Genomic DNA, 19,096 nt, shown 5'->3' with positions numbered 1-19,096 from the left:
CAGTCTTGGAGTCATCTGATCTGTCCATGTTGTTGTTGATAACGTCTTGAGACGCAATGTGAGTACCGAGACAGCTGTACCTGACCAATACCGTCATAGCGCAATAAACATTCCACCTTTCGATCACATTCACATGTCACGTGGCACAACACTACTATGTATATCACAAACGCACAGACCGGCTCAGTAGGAAGCCGACGGTTTCATCATACTGTAGATGCGAGTAAATGCAATCACATACAGTGTAGCCCTATATACATACCCACTCACCATGTCAGACGCATTCCGAAAAGCAATAGCAAACAAGCTACCCAAGATCCCGGCTACAAGAGCTCCTTGGGCAGAGGACGACGAGGATCATGATGAACTAGAGGAGTTGGAAGAGGAAGAAGGGGATGATTTGAGTGAATTACATGCGGCGTGAGTAGTCTCAGCAATTGCCACAGCTATTTATGTCGCCAGCGTCCAGATGCATTGCTCTCATTTTATTTGCAACTCATGTTGTGTAGAGCTCACTCTTGGATCACGCTTGCAGCCTACCACCGCCCTCGAAATATGGCTCGACAGATCTCACACCTCTCTCAGCGTCTGCATTCTTCGCTCAGGCTCTGGAAGTCACGCCTGCCTCATCCTCAATCACATTCAGAGTATATCTCACCCCGCCAAAGGTTGTCGACGAGAAGGATAAAGAAACATACCTCATATGTCATCATGGCGCAGGCGCGTCCGGGTTGAGCTTCGCGGCTTTGGCTAAATATATAACGAGTATAAGTGGTGGGGAATTAGGTATTCTGAGTTTCGATTGTAGGGGTCACGGTGAGTCCCCTTTTCTCTTCCGTCCGTACATTAGCACCAACCTCATCCCTACTTACTATTTCCGACTCCTTCTTCCGAGCTTGAATACTTCGCAGGCTAATGCCTTTTTGCCTTATGTCAAACAGGTAAGACGAAAGCCATCGATTCGTCAGAAACCGATTTATGCCTACATACCCTCCAGAACGATCTTATCGGCTTGATAGAACATGTGTTCCCTAATCCCAAAGAGTCGCCTTCCTTACTAGTAAGCTGCGCTAGCTCTGATGATGAGGACTTCCAGCTTATTATGCAAAATAGTTGATGGGCCATTCCATGGGCGCTGCTCCGATCTTATCGTCCGCGCCTTTACTCCAAAAGAAGGGGTACACTATACCCGGTGTGATAGTGTTAGATGTCGTCGAAGGTCAGTCTACTTCTTACCGACTCTTTGCTGCTATATCTGGATGAGCTGCTGATTGCGTGCTGGATAAATGGGTGCAGGCACAGCGATTGAAGCTCTGCCACTTATGAAATCCATCCTTGCCCAACGGCCTGACTCGTTCAGATCTGTGATAGATGCTATACATTGGCAGTGAGTCTTTCTTCTCGTCACTTTTGCTCCTCATGAATGAACTGGAATGGCGTCATTGAGTGCTGATGCTGTGCATGTCACCAGCTTGTCCTCCAATACACTGCGCGATACAGAAGCAGCCAGAGTATCCGTACCGTCAACCATAATACCTGACCCTGAAGACAGCGGCGGAGGTGCCAATACGCCGGGTGGGAGACAAGTTTGGAGAACCGATTTATTAGCTACAGAGCCATATTGGGAAGGTGAGTGTGATCTTCCCTTGGGTTGTCCAGCTGCAGAGCACACAGACTGATAATGAGTGGAATATCTCGGTAGAATGGTATAAAGGTTTAAGTCGGAGATTTCTGGAAGCGAAATGCGCAAGAATGTTGGTTCTGGCAGGACAAGAGAGGCTGGATAAAGAATTGATGGTTGGCCAAATGTACGTTGGGTCTTCCAGACTTCCAAGTACTTCGTTGACCCGCAAAAGAGAGTTAACCTGATGCGGGAAATTCGGGAATTGAATAGGCAAGGGAAATTCCAGTTGGAGGTCATGCCTGATACAGGCCATTATCTACATGAGGTGAGTCTGAGTCTGTGACGACTTATCGTTGCACTCATCCATCCGTGACACCCACGGTGGGTACGAATATCTCGTGAGGTCGTATGAGCGGTATGAAGACTTGTGCAGAGATAAAAAAAGGGCTAGGGCAAACAAACAGAGTTTAGCTCGCCTCCTGGCTCAGTGACGTGGTGACGTGCTGACGTACTTTCTCCGCGGTGATAGGACAACCCCTCATCGCTCGCTTCTACGATCGTCCAATTCTGGCGCCGGAATACTCGGGTCCTAGTCTTGCCCCCGAAGATAGGTCAGCCCGGTGTACCAGGTATGGGGATCAGCGTTAGGCCGAATAGCAATAACAATAACGTAGTCAAACGGGTAGGAGAAGAGTGAAATTTGAGATTCGAGATTCGAGCTTTGAGCTTTGGGCTTTGGGCTTAGTCAAAGTCAATTGATGCGATCATGTACGTTTACCTTCGTTCGAGTTTACGGGACTGGTCTGGTCTGGTACATATAATTATCGCACTCGAGTTGTAGATTGGGCGATTTAGTATCTGTTTGCCCATAGGATGTATCATCATGCATTTTCATGGTTAGTAGCAGTAGTGTTTTACAACAACACAATTATGTATCGATAATTTATAGTTCCTGACTTCTTTTACGACGATAATTGCGATACTGATGACTCCTCTGCCTTTTCTACCTTTAAAATGCAGCTTTGTCAATCGAGAGGCACGTGTTCTCTACTCTCTACTCTCTACTCTCTACTCTCTACTCTCTACTCTCTACTCTCTACTCTCTACTCTCTACTCTCTACTCTCTACTCTCTACTCTCTACTCTCTACTCTCTACTCTCTACTCTCTACTCTCTATTCTCTATTCTCTATTTTTTTCCCTCTAACCTCTATTCCTTACTGTATACTCTCTATTTCCTATCCTCTGGGTTTTGCTGAGAATCACACCATACTCCATAATCACACTTACAAACTCCGTTGAAATCGACTTTTCGGAAGGTGATACTATACCTATCTCCCCTTTTGATCGGTGCCAAATCCAAGTCTGATACTGATGCCGACGCCGACGCCGACGCCGACTCTGACGCTGACGCTGTGTCCGCGTACTGGGGATGTGAGTGTGGATCCGTTTTTGCATGGGAAAATTCTGCTTGTCGGGCGCAAGGAGGGTCCGTGGCTCGTGAGCGGATACCGTGAGTCCACGCATAACGGATTTCGTTCGTCATTATACATAGACTATTAGGCGGGAGGGGGATCTCATGATACGTATCTACCGTGGCAATCGCGTTTGCATTCGAGCTTGTGGTTGTGTACGCGGTCGAGGTCAGGTGGATGTTATCTTCGCTGGAAAGAATGGTCTTCGAAGTTCGTTCGATCGGTTGCTCGTCTTGATTGGCTGGATCTTGGGCTTTCCCTTCTCTCTCTATGCCGCTGTCTGCCGATTCACTCGGAATCTCCGAAGGTGTAGCTTCAATCGAATTCCCCATCGCATTCGCAGGGGAAGTTTCAATCGCAATCTTACTATTCGCCGAAGTCGCAGTCGCAGTCGCAGTCGCAGAGTCAGTCGCACTATCAGGCGAAATCACAGTCGCACACCGTCTCGGGGCAAACATCTTCCCCCTAATCACTTCATCCGCCTTCTGGAAACCCATATGAACACTGCTTCCTAACGAGAACGACAGAATATGAGTGGAGAAACACGAGTGCGTATCGATGTGCGGTGGTATCCCTGCTCCTGGCGGGTAAAATTGTAAAGTCGCTTGATTCATCTCCAACCCCTCACCTCCAAGATACGGTGTAATCAGATTGATCAGATTTTGGATGTATTCGGGCACAGGAGTGGGATTGGGGGACGCGTGGTTAGTCGTGTAGTCGTATTTCGGTCCGTAGTGGATAGCCATTCTTCTGGGTTTAGGCTTAGGTTTAGGTTTGGGTTTAGGTTGATTGGGATTGGGATTGGCATTGGGATTGGCATTGGGACTCGACTTTGAAAATGATTTCGCATATGGCTTTGGCTCTGGCTTTGGCTCCGGCTTTGGATTTGGCTTTGGCTGAGATGAGCTGGTACTGCTGTTGATTGAATCAGGTGGGCCAAACGTGGATGTTAATGATGGATTCGATCCGATATCTTCGCCCATCTTCACTTTCACTCCCGTCTGGTCTGTCTCCTTCCCCTTTCCCGACTGCAACTCCGTTTCCATTTCTTTCCTTGCGAAATCCCCTTTGATCCTATCTAATAGCTCGTCATATTTCTCTTGCGGCAAGAAGTGAGTTATCATGATTAACCCATTATTGTAATTCGTAATTATCTGTTCATGTTCCGTATATTGCTCGCTGGTTGTCGATGTCGAAGAGGACGATCCCGATGTCTGCTCTTGGGATACTGACCTCTCGGAGTTCGGGATACGTACATGATGTGTCCGGGTGGTGTGAGCCCACGGATCCGGGACCCATCGCATATCCTCGATGCGTGTATTGACCATTTCCACTAAGCTGAGCTTCAGCTGAGTTCTAGGGATAATTCGAGATGAACAGAACTCTGCTGCCGGGTCGAAGGCCTATATCTGCACCATACTGGGCTGATCGGACCGGGGCCAGGCGATACAGGCGGTGATTCTCTCGTGATATGTTTCTATGATGAAGTTTTGGTATGATCAGAACTCTTTTGCATGATCACCACGAAGATAAATTCAAAAATGACATGTTCGTGGATTCGAGAAAAGCTTATTCCACGTGATCGATAGATATCGGAGGAAATCCGGATGAACTTGAGTTCAGATCAGTAGGTTTCGTGCAAATATGTATGTGGTCCGGAGACCCAAGCATAGTCAACATCCAGCGCTATAGCTAAGTTGCATTACGCAGAGCATAAGATATCTATGTAAAGCTGATATGCAAAGCACCTCATGTCTGATCCGGAAGCCATCTAGTCCAGATGCCAGAAGCGGGACCGGACTTGTGATCGAACTGCCCATGGCGTTCATTTCTCCACCCTTTGATCGGCGATGTCGGCTTGGAGCGCAATCAGGAGGCTGCGATACAGGCCCACCCAAGCTAAGCATGAGATTGGAGCTAGTAGCTGACCAGAACAACTAGCGTTCTCGACTTTTTGAGCGTTGACCAGCTGGTATGGCTCTGTCTATGATAAGCAGCTAATGCTATGATTCCATGAAGAGTTTGTCGGCTTGCCGATAAAGATAGACCTCTCATCTTTTCGGGCGAGGTGTGACTTCCACCACATCATCGTCTTTTTCTTCCTCATCATCATCGACAATAATCACTTCAACCGGACCAGCAGTGCGTACACCGTCCCATGTTGGCGAGTTACCTCGATACATGGCGTCGGAGGGAGGAGGCCGGGAGTTTGAGATATGGATGGCTTCGAGGATGATCGGTAATGGTTTCGCGTAGCTTGAAGAGGTTTTGACCTATTCATCGGACAAAATCAGCTTGTAAGACAAGCTTGAGCGACCGGTCATAGACAAGGAATACGCACCTTCCGAATCATTCTCTGCCCATCACCTTCTAGCCATCCTACCACATTTACCCATTCTCCTCGGCTCAGACTAAGGGATTCTCGATTAACGAGATGCGCTCGCTCTCGCCTGCCGTTTGCACCGTCCACTACCATCGACTCATGACCATGTCGCGGAAAGGCTTCTGCTGAAGCAGACACGTCTGTCGAAGATGGACTTTGGCCCAATAACGGAGCGGAGATGTCAACTAGGATCGTCGGTGACGGAGAGTGCGGACTTGAAATTGCAGGGAAAGATGTTAGAAGGAGAAGGGATGTAGGTGGATGAAAGGCTAATACTCTGCGAAAGCGAGACGAGGTGACAATAGTCAGTCCAGGATCGAATAAAGTATCATTTAGACATCAAGACACACTCACTGGCCCACGAAGCGCAATTTCTTTCCTCGATGGGAGTCGTCTATGCCATGAAGCGGTAAGAATCGAGCTGAAGCTATCAAATCACTGGGAGGATTGGGAGGCGGAAGCGCGATGAGGTGATTCCGCTGTGCGTCGACCATGACTCCCAATCGGACATCTAGACTTTGGGTCCACAATGAGCTGACTGATCATTCTTTGCTAGAAAAAGGAGAAGACGATAGCTAGAGACTCAGGAACCCAATAAATCCGGAGAATCAGGACAAGCTGAAGTCGCGTCAACCAAAAAGTCAAAATCAACAAATCAACCTGAAACGTTTGAGCTTTATTTTTGCGCTAAACCGCACCACGTGTCGATCCGTCTGTGCGTCATCTAAACACGCAACAATAACATCAAAGCATCAAAGATGGATTGATGCAATGATGCATCATGTTATAAGTTACTCGATCATCACTCCGTCATTCCCATCAGAATCACCATCAGATTTCATCATTCACCACGTCTGATTCGGTATCCTGCGACAAACACTCATCAGCTCGGACTGCTCCTGTTGACCCACCCATTGAGTACCAAGGGTCGTTCAGCAAGAGGTAACATAAGCAGGGCTCGCCTTCACATTCCCCATGGCAACTTCATTTGCCGATTCAGGTCCTTTAGACGATTTCTTTCGGGGTGAGTTCAAGCCCATCTCTACCGTGATAGTCCGTTAGAAGATTAGATCTCGGCCCGGCTGATCCGCACAATGCTCATTTGGCATTGGCATATAGACGAAGATCAAGATGATACTCCTGCTATGTCTCTTGAGGACATCAGCACCAAACGACGCCTCACGGAGATGGAGCTAGATCCGGAGATGGACAATAGGAGACAAAGCAGTACGACGGATGATTCCGGTAACACAGTATGTGTCTCTCATCTCCAGCGTACCCTCAGCTTTTGACATGACTGATCATGAAACTTTCAACAGACATTGGTCAACCAGCCTTCGTTCTCGCCCAAAGGAAGAGGATGGACAGGCTCACTCCCCAATGCAGCTGGACCAAGCTCGGTACCTTACCTAGGCTCGAACGTACCAGGCAAATTCCCCTCGCCGAGTAGGCTGTCGTTCTCCGATGAAACCTTTGCAGAGAGGTTCAAATACCTCATCTGCTCAAGTGGTTTACTGGAGAAAGACTACGTGCCTGCAATCTTGGATAGTATAGAGACCGAGATTGGCATTAGTCATGAAAACGGTGGACGTATATTGTACGACGAATGGGTAGATAAGGCGATCAAAAGATGGGATTTGGTACTGGCCGGTGGAGCGCTTGTCATCGGACTGGCGATCAGTCTAGGAGTTTGGACGGTGTTTGCAATAGGTTTGATAGCGACCGGAGGGGCTAGCTGGTATGCTAGCCGTGAAACTTCAACGTCAAGCGTAAGTCTGTCCATAGAGATCGTCCTTCACTGTGGTAACGGCCATAGAGCTTACTATTCTTCATCGATAGATTCCAAGTAAAGCTGACTCCCCACCAACCAACGACGAGACACCCCAAATCCAAGCCTTATCCGCCTTGACCGGCTTCATCACCCAGTCTCATGCGCTGAACAGTATCCTCTCAGCATCTTTATCCATACTCGACCCACACCCCTACAAACTGCATACCCATAACACGCTGCGAGTCACCTTGCATCGATTCACCGGGAATCTTACCGATCATCTTGCGACTGCTACATCTACTCTGCTGGAAATGACAGACAAGAAGGAATTGTCAGTCCTAGGCGAGATGTACGATATACCTGTTGTCGGATCTTTCTTCTATTCGAGGCGTCATCAAAGCATAACAGACTCGTCGAGCGAAGAGGAGTCCGACAGATATGCCAACGAGCCAAATTCGTTGCAACGACCTGGCCTACCTCATCGTCCTTCATCCCTACCCTCCCCTGAGAAGCACCGTTCCTTGATGTATCCAACCTCTTCTCTACCCGCTCGGAATACGTCTTCCCCTTTGAAAAGACTACATTCGAATTCACCGCATTCTCATCGGTATTCTTTCGGCTCTTCCCCGGACAAGGAAGATAGGTTCACGCAGATACCCGATAGGACGCCCAGACTACCCAAACGAGCAAGTGTCGAACGGCTGAGGGATACTTGGTCATCTTCCCCTAGATTCGAGAGACCGCGACATGAAAGAAGGATCACGGAAGCGGACGAGGAGGAAGAGGAGTTTGCGGAGGGCGAAACCTCTAGATCGTCTGATCAATCTGTATCGAGCGACGACAATACCCCCATGAAATTCCCGAGACGACCATCGGGCGTAGATGATCCTGGCAATTATACGACATCACTGCCTAAATCGCCGCCAACGAAAGTTAACGCTGGTTTAGGGGTGACTATACCGCGTACGCCAATCCTTACCCAAGAACGAGAGATCGTACGATCATCTTCCCCTTTCAAACATATCCCGTCGCCACTGTCTAGGAGGATGTCAGCCAGCAATGGCTTACAGCCTCTACGAACCGCTCCATTGGCGACTCCCTCTTCGAGATCAGCTCCGGATTCAACAACCCTTCTCCCTTCTCCGTTCATGCAAGATGCGACCCTCGATGTCATTCCTCTTTCATCAGTACCACTACGAACCGCACTCTCCCTAGATCCGAACCTTTCTACGGGTTCCGCCAACCCAAAGAGACGGAGTCTACAGAACATGCCATATTATTCCTCATCTGATGATCAGTCTAGACCTGCTACAAGCTTCGACGTGTCTGTGGGCCTGACGAGGACACGATCGATGCCTCTGTCGGATCTCCAGGCATTACGGTCGGCAAGTACAGTGGGAGGATCAAAATCTCGGAGATCTTCCTTAAACCCACTATCTGCCGGTCTAGCCCCTGCCATTGGGATGGGTATGGGGTTCCCATCGACCTTCCCGGCTAACAAACGGTCTAGTCTCAGTACGCTTCCTCCCCCTTCGCCATCATCTACAACGGGGCTAAGGAGAATCGAAAGTGTCAGTCCGCTCACTCTACCAGCGCTCAAGGCAAGCTGTCTAGGCATTCACCTGAAACGAAGGAGATTAGCATGTTGTCTGCTTGGCCTGAACTTTGGGGGAAAGACAAATGATGAATACTGGATGGATGTAAAAAGCGTATTGGATGCATTGGTGGATAGTATCAAGGAAGAGAAGGTCATGCTTGAAGAGGTATTAAGGGATACAGAAAAAGAAGTGAAGATCATCTCCATTCTGGACAATTACAAAGCATTATCACTTGGAAGCGCGGACGACAATCAAGGCATAGAGAATTTTTGGCCGACGACTTCGACGTCTGCTTCAAGTGTTTTCCCACATCATCGAGATTACGCACCTCGAACGTCGGACGAAGTTTTGCTGAATGAGCATATAGATAAACTGTCGAACGCCCTTATTGGGGCATGGAAAGAGCTTGGCATCGTGAAAGCACGTCTGCAGGAAGGGAAGGACGATGTTCTAGATAACTTAGACTTAGATGGGTGGAATGCAATCAGAGGTCAGTTAGGAGAAGGTTTAAGAGAGTGGGAAAGGGGTAAAGAAGTGATTACAAGGATGAAATCCCAAGCCGCCCAAAACAAGGGCGACGGTGAAAGAATCTGCGTGGAGAAGGGTGATTCGAATCATGCGGATTTACCGGAATTTATGCGATCTTGGAACATCGTTACCGACGGCGGAGAGGAAGACGATGGGAATGATGAACAGCAACCTTCGCCTGAAACTTCTTTGGAGACTCATATCGACAATATACCTTGCGACGCGGACTTGCGAATCGTAAATCAGACTCAGCATCAAGCTCATGAGGACGACTTGCCTCCAGTAGGCAAGGATGATATCTATGAAGGTATCAGTCTACCTCCCAGCGATAAGGCTACGGCGCTGTTGTCAAAGATGAGCAGAGAGGAAAGGATAGAGATGATGAAATTGGCTAGAGAACGAGGGGTGTCGCTTAAGCGGTTTTTAGAGCTGGATGCTGATGGGAATGGGATTGGAATTGCGAACAACGAGAGCTATTCGCAGATGAGAGAAAGAGGTGGGCTGGTAGTGGACGAGTTGAAGGGGGTTATAGGGTCCATAAGGCGGATGAAGGGTGGCGGGAACTCCGAAGAAGATGAGACCGGAGATGGATTGAATCGTCATGGGATGGAGGCGACGCCAAGTGAAAGTGAAGAGCAAGGCGGAAGAAGTCTTGTTGAGAACAAGCACGAGGTTGGAGGGAAATTAGCGGACGAAGACATTATCAGGTCTGAGATACACGAGAATACGGATATGGATGACAAGCGGAGTCAATCTCTCGAAAAGGGAACGGCGAATATGAGTGAGACTTTGAAGTCACATAACAAGCCGACCGAGTATGATGTTAGACAAGTATACGGAAACGACAACAACGACGACAACGACAACGATAACGACGACCAAAACGAAATTGATGATGATAATAATTGTGAGGATCATGATGCCCCTGAAAACACGATTATTGCATGTGGGAAACAACAATCCCCGCCCCCATTGACAGCGCGACCGGCCAACTTCAACCCTTTCATGCTGGATATGGGTGAATTGAGAAGGAATTTACCTAGTCAGTACCTTGTACACGATCACGAAGACGAGGATGAGGACGAGCTCAAACACGAGACGGATTGATATGTTATACAGTACAGTAATGAATGTTGTATAGATCCCGACATATCATGATGTAAGCGTGTATGCATGTATTAATATCAAGGGGTATGTGGCACAAGACAGTACTCGCACAGTAGCATACGATACTTCAGAGAGGCTATCTCCGTAGCTATATTTGATTAATACACCGTGAGCGCTGGATCACGAAGTCACCATGTATCCTACTCCACGCTGAAACCAGAATGCGGTCAATCAATCATCCCGTTCCTCCGTGTTGATGCATTCATACATTCAAACCTTTAATAAGGTAATATCCTTTGTCCTTTCTGATCCTTACTCCTGACAGTACTGCTCTACGGAACGAATCGAGAGATGCGTTATTCTTACTGATCAACGGATCGATGTTATTCAAAGGAGGATATTATATAGTATCAGTCTATAGTGTCAATCTCAGGTTCAGTCGCTTTCAGTTTCAGTTTCAACGCATTGTCTTACGGAGATGGGATCAGGGGACAGGGGGAGATGGGGAGTCGGAAGGAAGGTGACGGGTAAGGCGTTTGATCGATCAGGCAATAGAGGTCAAGGGGAGATTGATGAAAGGATGCATTAAAAGTACAGTCTCTCCTTCTACTACTGTCATGTACTGTGCTGAGCTGTACTGTCATCTGAGCCCGGATGTCAGTCGTATGTACTGTATGCGTGAGGGGTCTGGTGTATCTGTGCTTGTTGTGTTAATGTAGGTGAAAGTGAAAGTGAGTGTGAGACGATCCCAGCAACACTCGAGGGTTTTTCTTGCATTCCGCCATAATCATAATATTGGCTTGCCGTGCAAGATTTATCATGTACGCATATACGCACTCAGCGAAGACGAAGACAAGACTGACATACAAATACTCCGACTCGATACTTAGTACTCGTTACTCAACACTTCGAACGGTGTACCGCAACTTGTGATCAGGGTTAGAAGCCGGAAATCCGGTATCCTCCCAGGGGACCAAAGTGATTCGAAGAAGGCGAACAACCTGAAATATATTGTCTACTTCACAGCATTGCGGCGAGAACAGAGCTGGATCGTAGTGCATTATAGCGCCAACCGACGATTCGACTGGATTTCACTAATTTCAAACAGAGACACGAATACACGATCTCCAAGCGTCCTGGAAGACGAGTGGTCCAGCATGAGAAATTCTCATATTGCCGTGAGACGGTCCCCATCGAGGAGAACAGAAGCAATGACAACGAAATATCTCATCTTGCTCTCCTTGGCTCAAGGCGTACTGGTCTCGAGCCAGTATGTTCCCCCTCAAGCTTATCCAGGAACGTACCCTATCAACACTCGGACTCATAACACGAATCATACATTGTTCGCAAGGGGAGATGAGGTGAGTTGAATCCATGTCATGTCACGAAAGACTATCATGTGTGTCACTTCGTGTCGGTCAATCGGGGCGCATTCGCGGCAATACTGTAGCTGGGAATCTGAACTGACTGAAATCTGCGTGAACCAATTTGTCTCGCAGAGTGATTCTAAGGAGTTATGGTTAATGTCTCACGACGATTTCTGCATCTACGGCTTGCCAAACCAAAGTCAAAATGAGGGTAAGAGGATAAGTGAGTCGATGGAAGGGGTGGTCAGTTATTGTTCCAAGGTAAGTCCGTCAGCAGGTCCAGCTCTACAAGCAGCACATCGATATTGTCCTGTTGGAACCGCCCTGACTTTCTCTGCGATTTGCATGTGCTTCGATCTGATTTAACTTTGACTTCAACTTCAATTAAAAGTCAGGCCACAATACACGGTTGATACCTGATGGAACCTTGAGAGGCGTAACATATGTGAGAACGCCCTCTTGGGTCCAAGTTAGCGGATCGTGAGTCCGTGCACTATTTCTCCTTCCCTGCGTCTGCGACGATGCTGGGGTCGATTTTGAAAATTCGCTTGACTGATGATTCGTACCGTGTTTCGTGTTTCGTTATACTGTTTGTTGTACTCCAGGGGCGACTTCACCAAGATCGGATTATCGCAAGACGATGCAGGAGGGCAATTCGATTCCTCCCTACATTCGCCGGAAGGAGCGAGATTGACTACGAGTGAAGGAGATGATCCGGCTCAAGATTGGGTTGTAAGTGTGAACTCTTTCCTGACTTCATCTCCTCTTCCCAAACAGAACAGGAACACAGGGGTGTCGGCCGATACTGTATTGTCCGGTTCTGTGGTATCTGTTCAGACGATCAGACTAGCCGAATAGGCTGATGATTTCTGCTTGTCGCTTTGATAGACTATGATTTCCGCTGAGACCTTCTGCGTTCGAGCATGTTTCGGGGATCCAGCGTAAGTCAAATTCCTGCTGTTTTCGCTCAACTTCCCAGTCGGAATAAGAAGTAATGATTGACCGAGCAGCTATTGTCCGACACAATACGATTCGCTCGGATGTTACTTCTTGACCTCCAACGGGGTGGGGTGGGACGACGTATGGCAAGATTGCGAAGGCGATGATGGGAGTCCACCGGGAGTGATTGATGTGCAAACCTACACACCCGTAAGTCCAGCCAATTGTGTCACCCAATAAGGAAGATATCATACGGTCTTGTTCTTACTGACCTGACGCATTTTAGGGGAATGGACCTGTACCTACCCCATCTATACCGGCCGTATCATATTGTCAGCCCGGATCATCTATCTCAAACGGCCACACAGCCGCTCCCGGCTCAGAGGGTGCTTCTTCGGAGAGCAAAAATGGGTCACAAGAATCGACCACTTGGATACCTGTACAGACTTGTTTACCATGTACAGGTACTGCAGATCCACCTTCTTCAGCTTCAGCTTCAGCTTCTTCAAGCGCACCTAGAGAAGGAGGGGCCAAGGGCGGAGGTGAACCTTCTCAAGCTTCCTCGGCAGCTTCCTCGGCATTTGGATCGGATAACCCTTTCGCAGATGAAAGCGACGACAGTACCTCTTCTTCCGAATCAGCTGAGACAAGTCAATCAGCCGGGGCTACACCTGTAGGAGGCGAGTCGAAGGATATTTCCGCTTCCGCTCCCGCTTCCACTTCTGCTTCTGATGATACGGACAAGGCAGGAGAGACGGAACAAGTTGGAGTCACCAAATTATCATCCGCCACTGCAACCTCAGCTGAGGGGGGATCCATCACTGCTGCTCCGTCTCAAGTCCAAAGTCAAGGTGGAGGTGATCTCAAGGCGAGAGTATTTCAAGGATGGTGGGGCGATAAGAGACAAGAAGAAGGAGCAGCAGCAGCAGCAGGAGAAGGGGGTATCATCACTTCGGCAGATCAATGTTGTTTTACCACTTGGACACCATCTGTCGCTGGCGGTTCTGGTGCGGCAGCCAAAGAAACAGGTATTTCATCCAAAGGGTCAGCAAATTCTATCAGCGTAAACACAGGGAAGAGCGGTTCAAATTCGACCGGAACCGCGAAATCAGCTGCAAACAAGACTACAGCAGGAGGATTAGCACCCGGTCCAACTGGTTCGTCCTCTGTCAGTGCGGGTATAAGCGGTAGTAATAACAGAACAGCAGGTGGAGTGAATGGTACGACTGGGAATGGTAGCGGTAATGGGACAAATTCTTCAGCTAGTGCGTTGTTAGCCTTGAACTTGATCGCAATTGGTGCAGGCGGGACGATCGATAAGCTTGTAGGACTGTCTTTTGGCGCGGTATTGGGATTGATACTGGGCGGTGTTACATTAGTATGATCGCTCCTCGGAGTATATAGCCAGTATAGTAAGCATAGTAAGTGACTAAGTTCTTTGTAGTTGATCAAGTTGTAATACATACATACCATATACCAGCCTGATGCGTATCCAGATCAACGACCCAAAGCATGTAATCCTCGTTGCCATGGTCGCTGGCATGTCAAGGCAGCCTGAACAGTAGCCTCGATCAGGAACGCCACTTTCGTCATTGGTGCGTATGGTGAGCGGGAATTACGGGATTAAATGTATGTCGCGTTGTTTGGCAGTTTTGGTGTATTATCGTTGTTGTTGTTGTTGTCAGGGAGGCTGTGTGCTGTGCGGTGTTACTTGCTACCATACAACGTAGACCCTGAATCCCACTGTACCGCACGCTGTATCCTTTCAACGGGTTTTCATACCATCTCAAACATTTTCATCATTAACACCTAGATAAAGTCCATGATCATCATCAACAGATAACAAATACATACTCTCTAATACTGTACGATCGCAGTCTCATCATCATCCACCACCTGACTTGTACCATTCAAGAGAGGAGACCGGTGGAAAAAATTTAGTCTACTGGATCGACGCGACCCCGCCACCTATCACCTATCACCCATCACCACGCACCGCTAAACATCCCTTGATCCTTCTTCCGCACCTCACTCCTCACTCAATACACTCCTTTCAACCGACACCCCGCTTTTCATCTCAAAGCCCAGTCTAACATCTCTTCAACACATCCATCGATCCTTAAACAAATAATAAAGTCACAACGCCTCGTACTCAATCACCACAACACTCAGGATGTTATCGTCGATAACCCTTTCTTTGGGATTAGCGCTCTTGCCTTTCGCCTGGGCGCAAGGTGATCTGTCAGCAGCGAACAACTTGACGGACTTGGAGGGTACATGGACGAGTAATGCGGCTGTAACGACGGGTGGTGTGAGTATTCGTTCGTTCCAATGTCTGTCTCGATGTACAACAAAAATCGATGGGAAGGGATCAGCAGTATAGGCGAGTCACGCAGATGTAGCAGTAAAGGCGGGTGACGCAGATGTAGGGAGGAAAGTGGGCTTGATCATCTGACGGTTGCGATATGACGGGATCTCATCTTCATCGCTGTCAGTCACGGTCTGCAAAATGAAGGCTCGAGGTTATGGAGACTCTGAGAAGGGCGCAACTGGGACAGCGACTTGGGTGACATGGACGATTGTGCATATAATGTGAAGCTGATCCTTGGCTTCCGCGTAGACCTTCTGTGTACCTGCAGAGATGAAGTTCGATTACCCTACCAATACCGGAATGTCATATTCCTTGTAAGTAGCGTCTTCTTCAAATTTGTTTGAACAAACACGAGATGTTCTATTGCTCCTGCATCTACGTTAGTAGCCGGATACAAGGCTAACTACTCCTGAATGCCCCTTTTAGCACAAATACGGGATTCTTCGAAGAAGCTCAATACCGATATAACTCCAACGCATCCAACCCATCATGTATACAAGCAGTCCTGATCTGGCAACACGGCACATATACATTAGAGGACGATGGATCGATCAAATTGACGCCGTTCACCTCTGATGGAAGAGTTCAAGTGCAGGACCCTTGTGCTGCTACAACGAATATCATTACTTACTACAACGAGCCAGTGAGTATTCTATACTTCAATCCCGTCATCGACATACGTCCGTGGGTCATCTGCTGTGCAATTGTCATACTGACATACACCATTTCAGACGACATTATCAGATTGGGGAATCATTGTAGACCCGGATACTGGAAACTATCAACTACGATTGAACCGATTCGACGGTGCCAAATTACCGTACATGAACCTGGTTGCTAAGCCGCCAAACATGCTTCCAACCCAGGTATTGACAGGTGTCAATGTGAGTCAGATAGTATGGATATTCAAGATGATCAAAGCTGACCGGGATATCTTTGTTCAGGCATCTGGCCAAACTAACACAAGGAAACGTTCACTCACCTCATCCCCACTCGACATCTTCAAGAGATCTTCTGCCCCAGCACGCTTATCGCTCGACTCGCATCATTTGGTCGGTCTTGCAGGAGTAGCGGGGAGTGTGGTTGTGGGTTTAATCGCTATGCTATAGATATCTCGGGCAGGACAGATTCAGCGGCCGTGGGACACAAGGCATTAGAGGAGACAGTAACGCACATCGCATTGTAAGAGGGGAGATGGACATCATATTAGCATACATGATCAAGCGGAGAAGAAGGCTGGAGGCTGGAGGCAGGTGTTCAAGTGGATTTACATTCCAGTTCAAAGCGAACAGCAAACAGAATAGTGGGAAGGAGAATACAAATCAGGGCTAGCTGGACAAGGTGACTTGGAATTCGGTGTTGCCTTTCTCATTATATAACCCACAAACAATCTTCGCATTTAGTCAACGGCATTCATCGGTCTCTTGACTGATCAATTTTACTTTTTCGACAAAAGGACATTTCATACTCATCACTAGTTTCAGTATCATCATCATCATTAGTGATTTTCTTGTCATTTGTTTTCCGATTCTCAATCTTTCAAGCTCTCTTTATGATCTTGTCATCTTTTTCGTATCAACTTCGTGTGGTACGGATATATATCCCGAGAGAACGACATGCATGCACGTAACGACATCTGTGGGAGGCTCTGGCGATTGACTAGTACGATGGTCCACGATGGAGAGGAGGTTATGTGATTCGAAAATACGGATCCTCCGCTAAACTCACTGCACTGGGATAGTGCAGCGCGGATGAGCTGATAAGTGAAGTCAGGTCAAGTTAGGACTGTCTCTCATTAGAAGGCTATAGCCGTGCTGACCTGTACAGCGTCATGTAACCTTTCGCTTTTCCGTCCCCATTAAATGCTTTGTCCAGCCTCGGGCTCAAGGGCTGAAGGCCTAGCCGATTCTGGACAGGGAGTCGGTCACCTTTGTAGCGTTTTGCCCTGCTTCTTTCGTAGCTCCACGACTGACAAAGGTCGGAAAGCATTTTCTCGCCTTGGGAGGATTCGAGGTAAAAGTTCTCCGGCCATGTCGGCATATGGTCTGTCATCTCAAAGTCAGTCCAGAATGTCCAAATGCGTTGTTGTCGAGAAGGCATAGGCGGGTCTGGACTAGGCCGGACATGCAAAACAAAAACACTTTGAGAGCCCGATGACATCGGATGACATTGGAACTCCTCGTCTCCACACGCACCTTTTGCGGATCTCGAAGGCCAGTATGATCTAAGACTCGATAACGTATAAAAGCGTCCGTACTACATACCGTATACGTTTACCTCTCTCGCCACTCGTAACGCCTACACTTTTCGGTGTATACCGTACCGTGTCCGACATATATAAACACCAAACAATACAATACAACGCAGACATGAACCCATCAACCGTCGATAACACCTCCCAAGACAAGGCAATCAGCACCATTATTAAGCAAAATGGCCGCTTCGTACCCGGCTTCACACAATGCAGCGGTACATGGACACTGTCCAGATGTCCCAGACTGCAAAGTGACCTGTCCACTCTCGGTGGCGCTCCCGGAACGGAGCGTCCTCCATTCATCATCAGATTCAAGGTACTGGGCTTTGAGGGCAGCACTCATCAATACGATGATCGCGCGGAATATAATACCGATGGATTTCCCGCGAGTATCATAGGTAAGAACCTCGCAATTCCCTTCGGGGGCGGCAATTTGGTTGAATGGTCAGTACCCTCATCGCCTGATCAGGATGAAGAGGGCAATGGACTCCTTATTCCGGGATACGAGTTCAGCAATGACTCGAAGTTTCGAGAGGCGATCCAGACTTACAAGTCCACTGCTACCGAGGGGACGACCCATGCCGTCAAAGATGGAGAACCGTTCACTGTGGAAGGTTCGATCTCGAGACGAACTCTCAATACCGATCCAATTAAGCTAGATACCGATCTCGAAAGCGGGCCGGTGGATGTTTATTTGGATTTAGGAGGAATCAATCAGATTAAATGCCATTCCAGCATTGAGCATGATCGAGTCACTATAAGGGATCGACCTTTGGATCCAAAGGATCGGTTCCTCGTCGTCAAGGCCGTCACTGTAAGCCCTGACAGTACCCAGAGTTCCGGAGCGGAGGGAACTGGGGGAGTTTCGGATTTACAGACATCATCAGCCACGTCCCGAATTCAGAGTTTTTTCAATAAAGAATTCACCGGAGGTTGGTGGTGCGATCATCGACCTGAAATGACTGTACAAGGCGAAGAGTTTTATCCTTTGACAAAGAACCTTGGACACGGGTCTCCATCGGACAATGAGAAGTACAACCAGATGCATCTCTACGATTTCTGGGTAGGCCAATCCCTCAAAGACCAGATCGCCTACCAGAATGTGGGTAAGATTATCAAGGGAAACGTTCATTGGGAGCCTAAGAATCAAACTCAGGTTACTGATACTCATAGTGACCTCTAAAGCGTCTACCCATTTTTCGCTTCGCACGACGTTATAGTACATCCAGCAATGGCCTCTATCATAGTACAAGTTGGAGTGAATTAGAAGTCAGAGATACAAATGAGATCTGACCAGCGCCGCCTTCTGCAATGACTCAATGGCTTGTGTCTCGTATCTCGCAGGTTGTGCCGGTGAGAGTTCTGCTTTGTAGGTATCATATCGAAGAGATGCATGCTTGATGTTTAGCATGTGTGGCAGTACTACACTAGACTACAGCTTCCTTCGGCATCAATGGACATCTATGACGGAATCGTCAAGTCAAATATCTATGACCTTCCTTACATGCTGTCCCACTCTTCCTTTCGAGGACGTATGACAAGTGTGCATTTGCAGACCCATCGGGACTCATTCCAGAGTGATGTCGTAGCTGTCATGTCTGTCGTTTTGAGCCGTTCCATTCACCCTCGAACGAAAGCGACGTCATCTCGCGGTGGAGTGTCGTGATCATGTGCGTCTTTT

General features: G+C 48.1%; 7 protein-coding genes across 7 annotated transcripts; 5 read left to right on the top strand and 2 right to left on the bottom strand.

Moving 5' to 3' along the window:
* Positions 1-271: 271 nt before the first annotated feature.
* I303_107046 (uncharacterized protein) lies at positions 272-2,321 on the top strand (the record flags this gene model as incomplete). The annotated part of the gene is made up of 9 exons (XM_018409729.1): positions 272-420; positions 536-816; positions 942-1,060; positions 1,114-1,219; positions 1,297-1,387; positions 1,472-1,629; positions 1,703-1,808; positions 1,895-1,949; positions 2,154-2,321. The coding sequence occupies 9 exons, from the start codon at positions 272-274 to the stop codon at positions 2,319-2,321; spliced, it is 1,233 nt and encodes a 410-aa protein (XP_018260732.1).
* A 532-nt stretch (positions 2,322-2,853) lies between these two features.
* On the bottom strand, positions 2,854-4,425 carry I303_107045 (uncharacterized protein; the record flags this gene model as incomplete). Its single annotated transcript, XM_018409728.1, has 1 exon — positions 2,854-4,425. One exon carries the CDS (start codon positions 4,423-4,425, stop codon positions 2,854-2,856), a length of 1,572 nt encoding a protein of 523 aa, XP_018260731.1.
* A 723-nt stretch (positions 4,426-5,148) lies between these two features.
* On the bottom strand, positions 5,149-5,974 carry I303_107044 (uncharacterized protein; the record flags this gene model as incomplete). The annotated part of the gene is made up of 3 exons (XM_018409727.1): positions 5,149-5,370; positions 5,439-5,757; positions 5,835-5,974. 3 exons carry the CDS (start codon positions 5,972-5,974, stop codon positions 5,149-5,151), a joined length of 681 nt encoding a protein of 226 aa, XP_018260730.1.
* Positions 5,975-6,455: 481 nt separating this feature from the next.
* On the top strand, positions 6,456-10,484 carry I303_107043 (uncharacterized protein; the record flags this gene model as incomplete). The annotated part of the gene is made up of 4 exons (XM_018409726.2): positions 6,456-6,504; positions 6,600-6,733; positions 6,800-7,249; positions 7,320-10,484. 4 exons carry the CDS (start codon positions 6,456-6,458, stop codon positions 10,482-10,484), a joined length of 3,798 nt encoding a protein of 1,265 aa, XP_018260729.2.
* A 1,211-nt stretch (positions 10,485-11,695) lies between these two features.
* On the top strand, positions 11,696-14,174 carry I303_107042 (uncharacterized protein; the record flags this gene model as incomplete). The annotated part of the gene is made up of 7 exons (XM_018409725.1): positions 11,696-11,845; positions 11,984-12,112; positions 12,243-12,331; positions 12,457-12,583; positions 12,740-12,792; positions 12,862-13,000; positions 13,077-14,174. The coding sequence occupies 7 exons, from the start codon at positions 11,696-11,698 to the stop codon at positions 14,172-14,174; spliced, it is 1,785 nt and encodes a 594-aa protein (XP_018260728.1).
* A 789-nt stretch (positions 14,175-14,963) lies between these two features.
* Positions 14,964-16,270, top strand: I303_107041 (uncharacterized protein; the record flags this gene model as incomplete). Its single annotated transcript, XM_065969496.1, has 5 exons — positions 14,964-15,101; positions 15,411-15,475; positions 15,588-15,804; positions 15,893-16,045; positions 16,106-16,270. 5 exons carry the CDS (start codon positions 14,964-14,966, stop codon positions 16,268-16,270), a joined length of 738 nt encoding a protein of 245 aa, XP_065825568.1.
* A 1,260-nt stretch (positions 16,271-17,530) lies between these two features.
* I303_107040 (uncharacterized protein) lies at positions 17,531-18,598 on the top strand (the record flags this gene model as incomplete). Its single annotated transcript, XM_018409723.1, has 1 exon — positions 17,531-18,598. One exon carries the CDS (start codon positions 17,531-17,533, stop codon positions 18,596-18,598), a length of 1,068 nt encoding a protein of 355 aa, XP_018260726.1.
* Positions 18,599-19,096: the final 498 nt, after the last annotated feature.

This window comes from Kwoniella dejecticola, chromosome 9 (assembly GCF_000512565.2).
Source record: "Kwoniella dejecticola CBS 10117 chromosome 9, complete sequence".
Lineage (NCBI taxonomy): Eukaryota > Fungi > Basidiomycota > Tremellomycetes > Tremellales > Cryptococcaceae > Kwoniella > Kwoniella dejecticola.
Note: the sequence above shows the minus strand (reverse complement) of the source record. Positions and strands in the feature narration are given on the sequence as shown.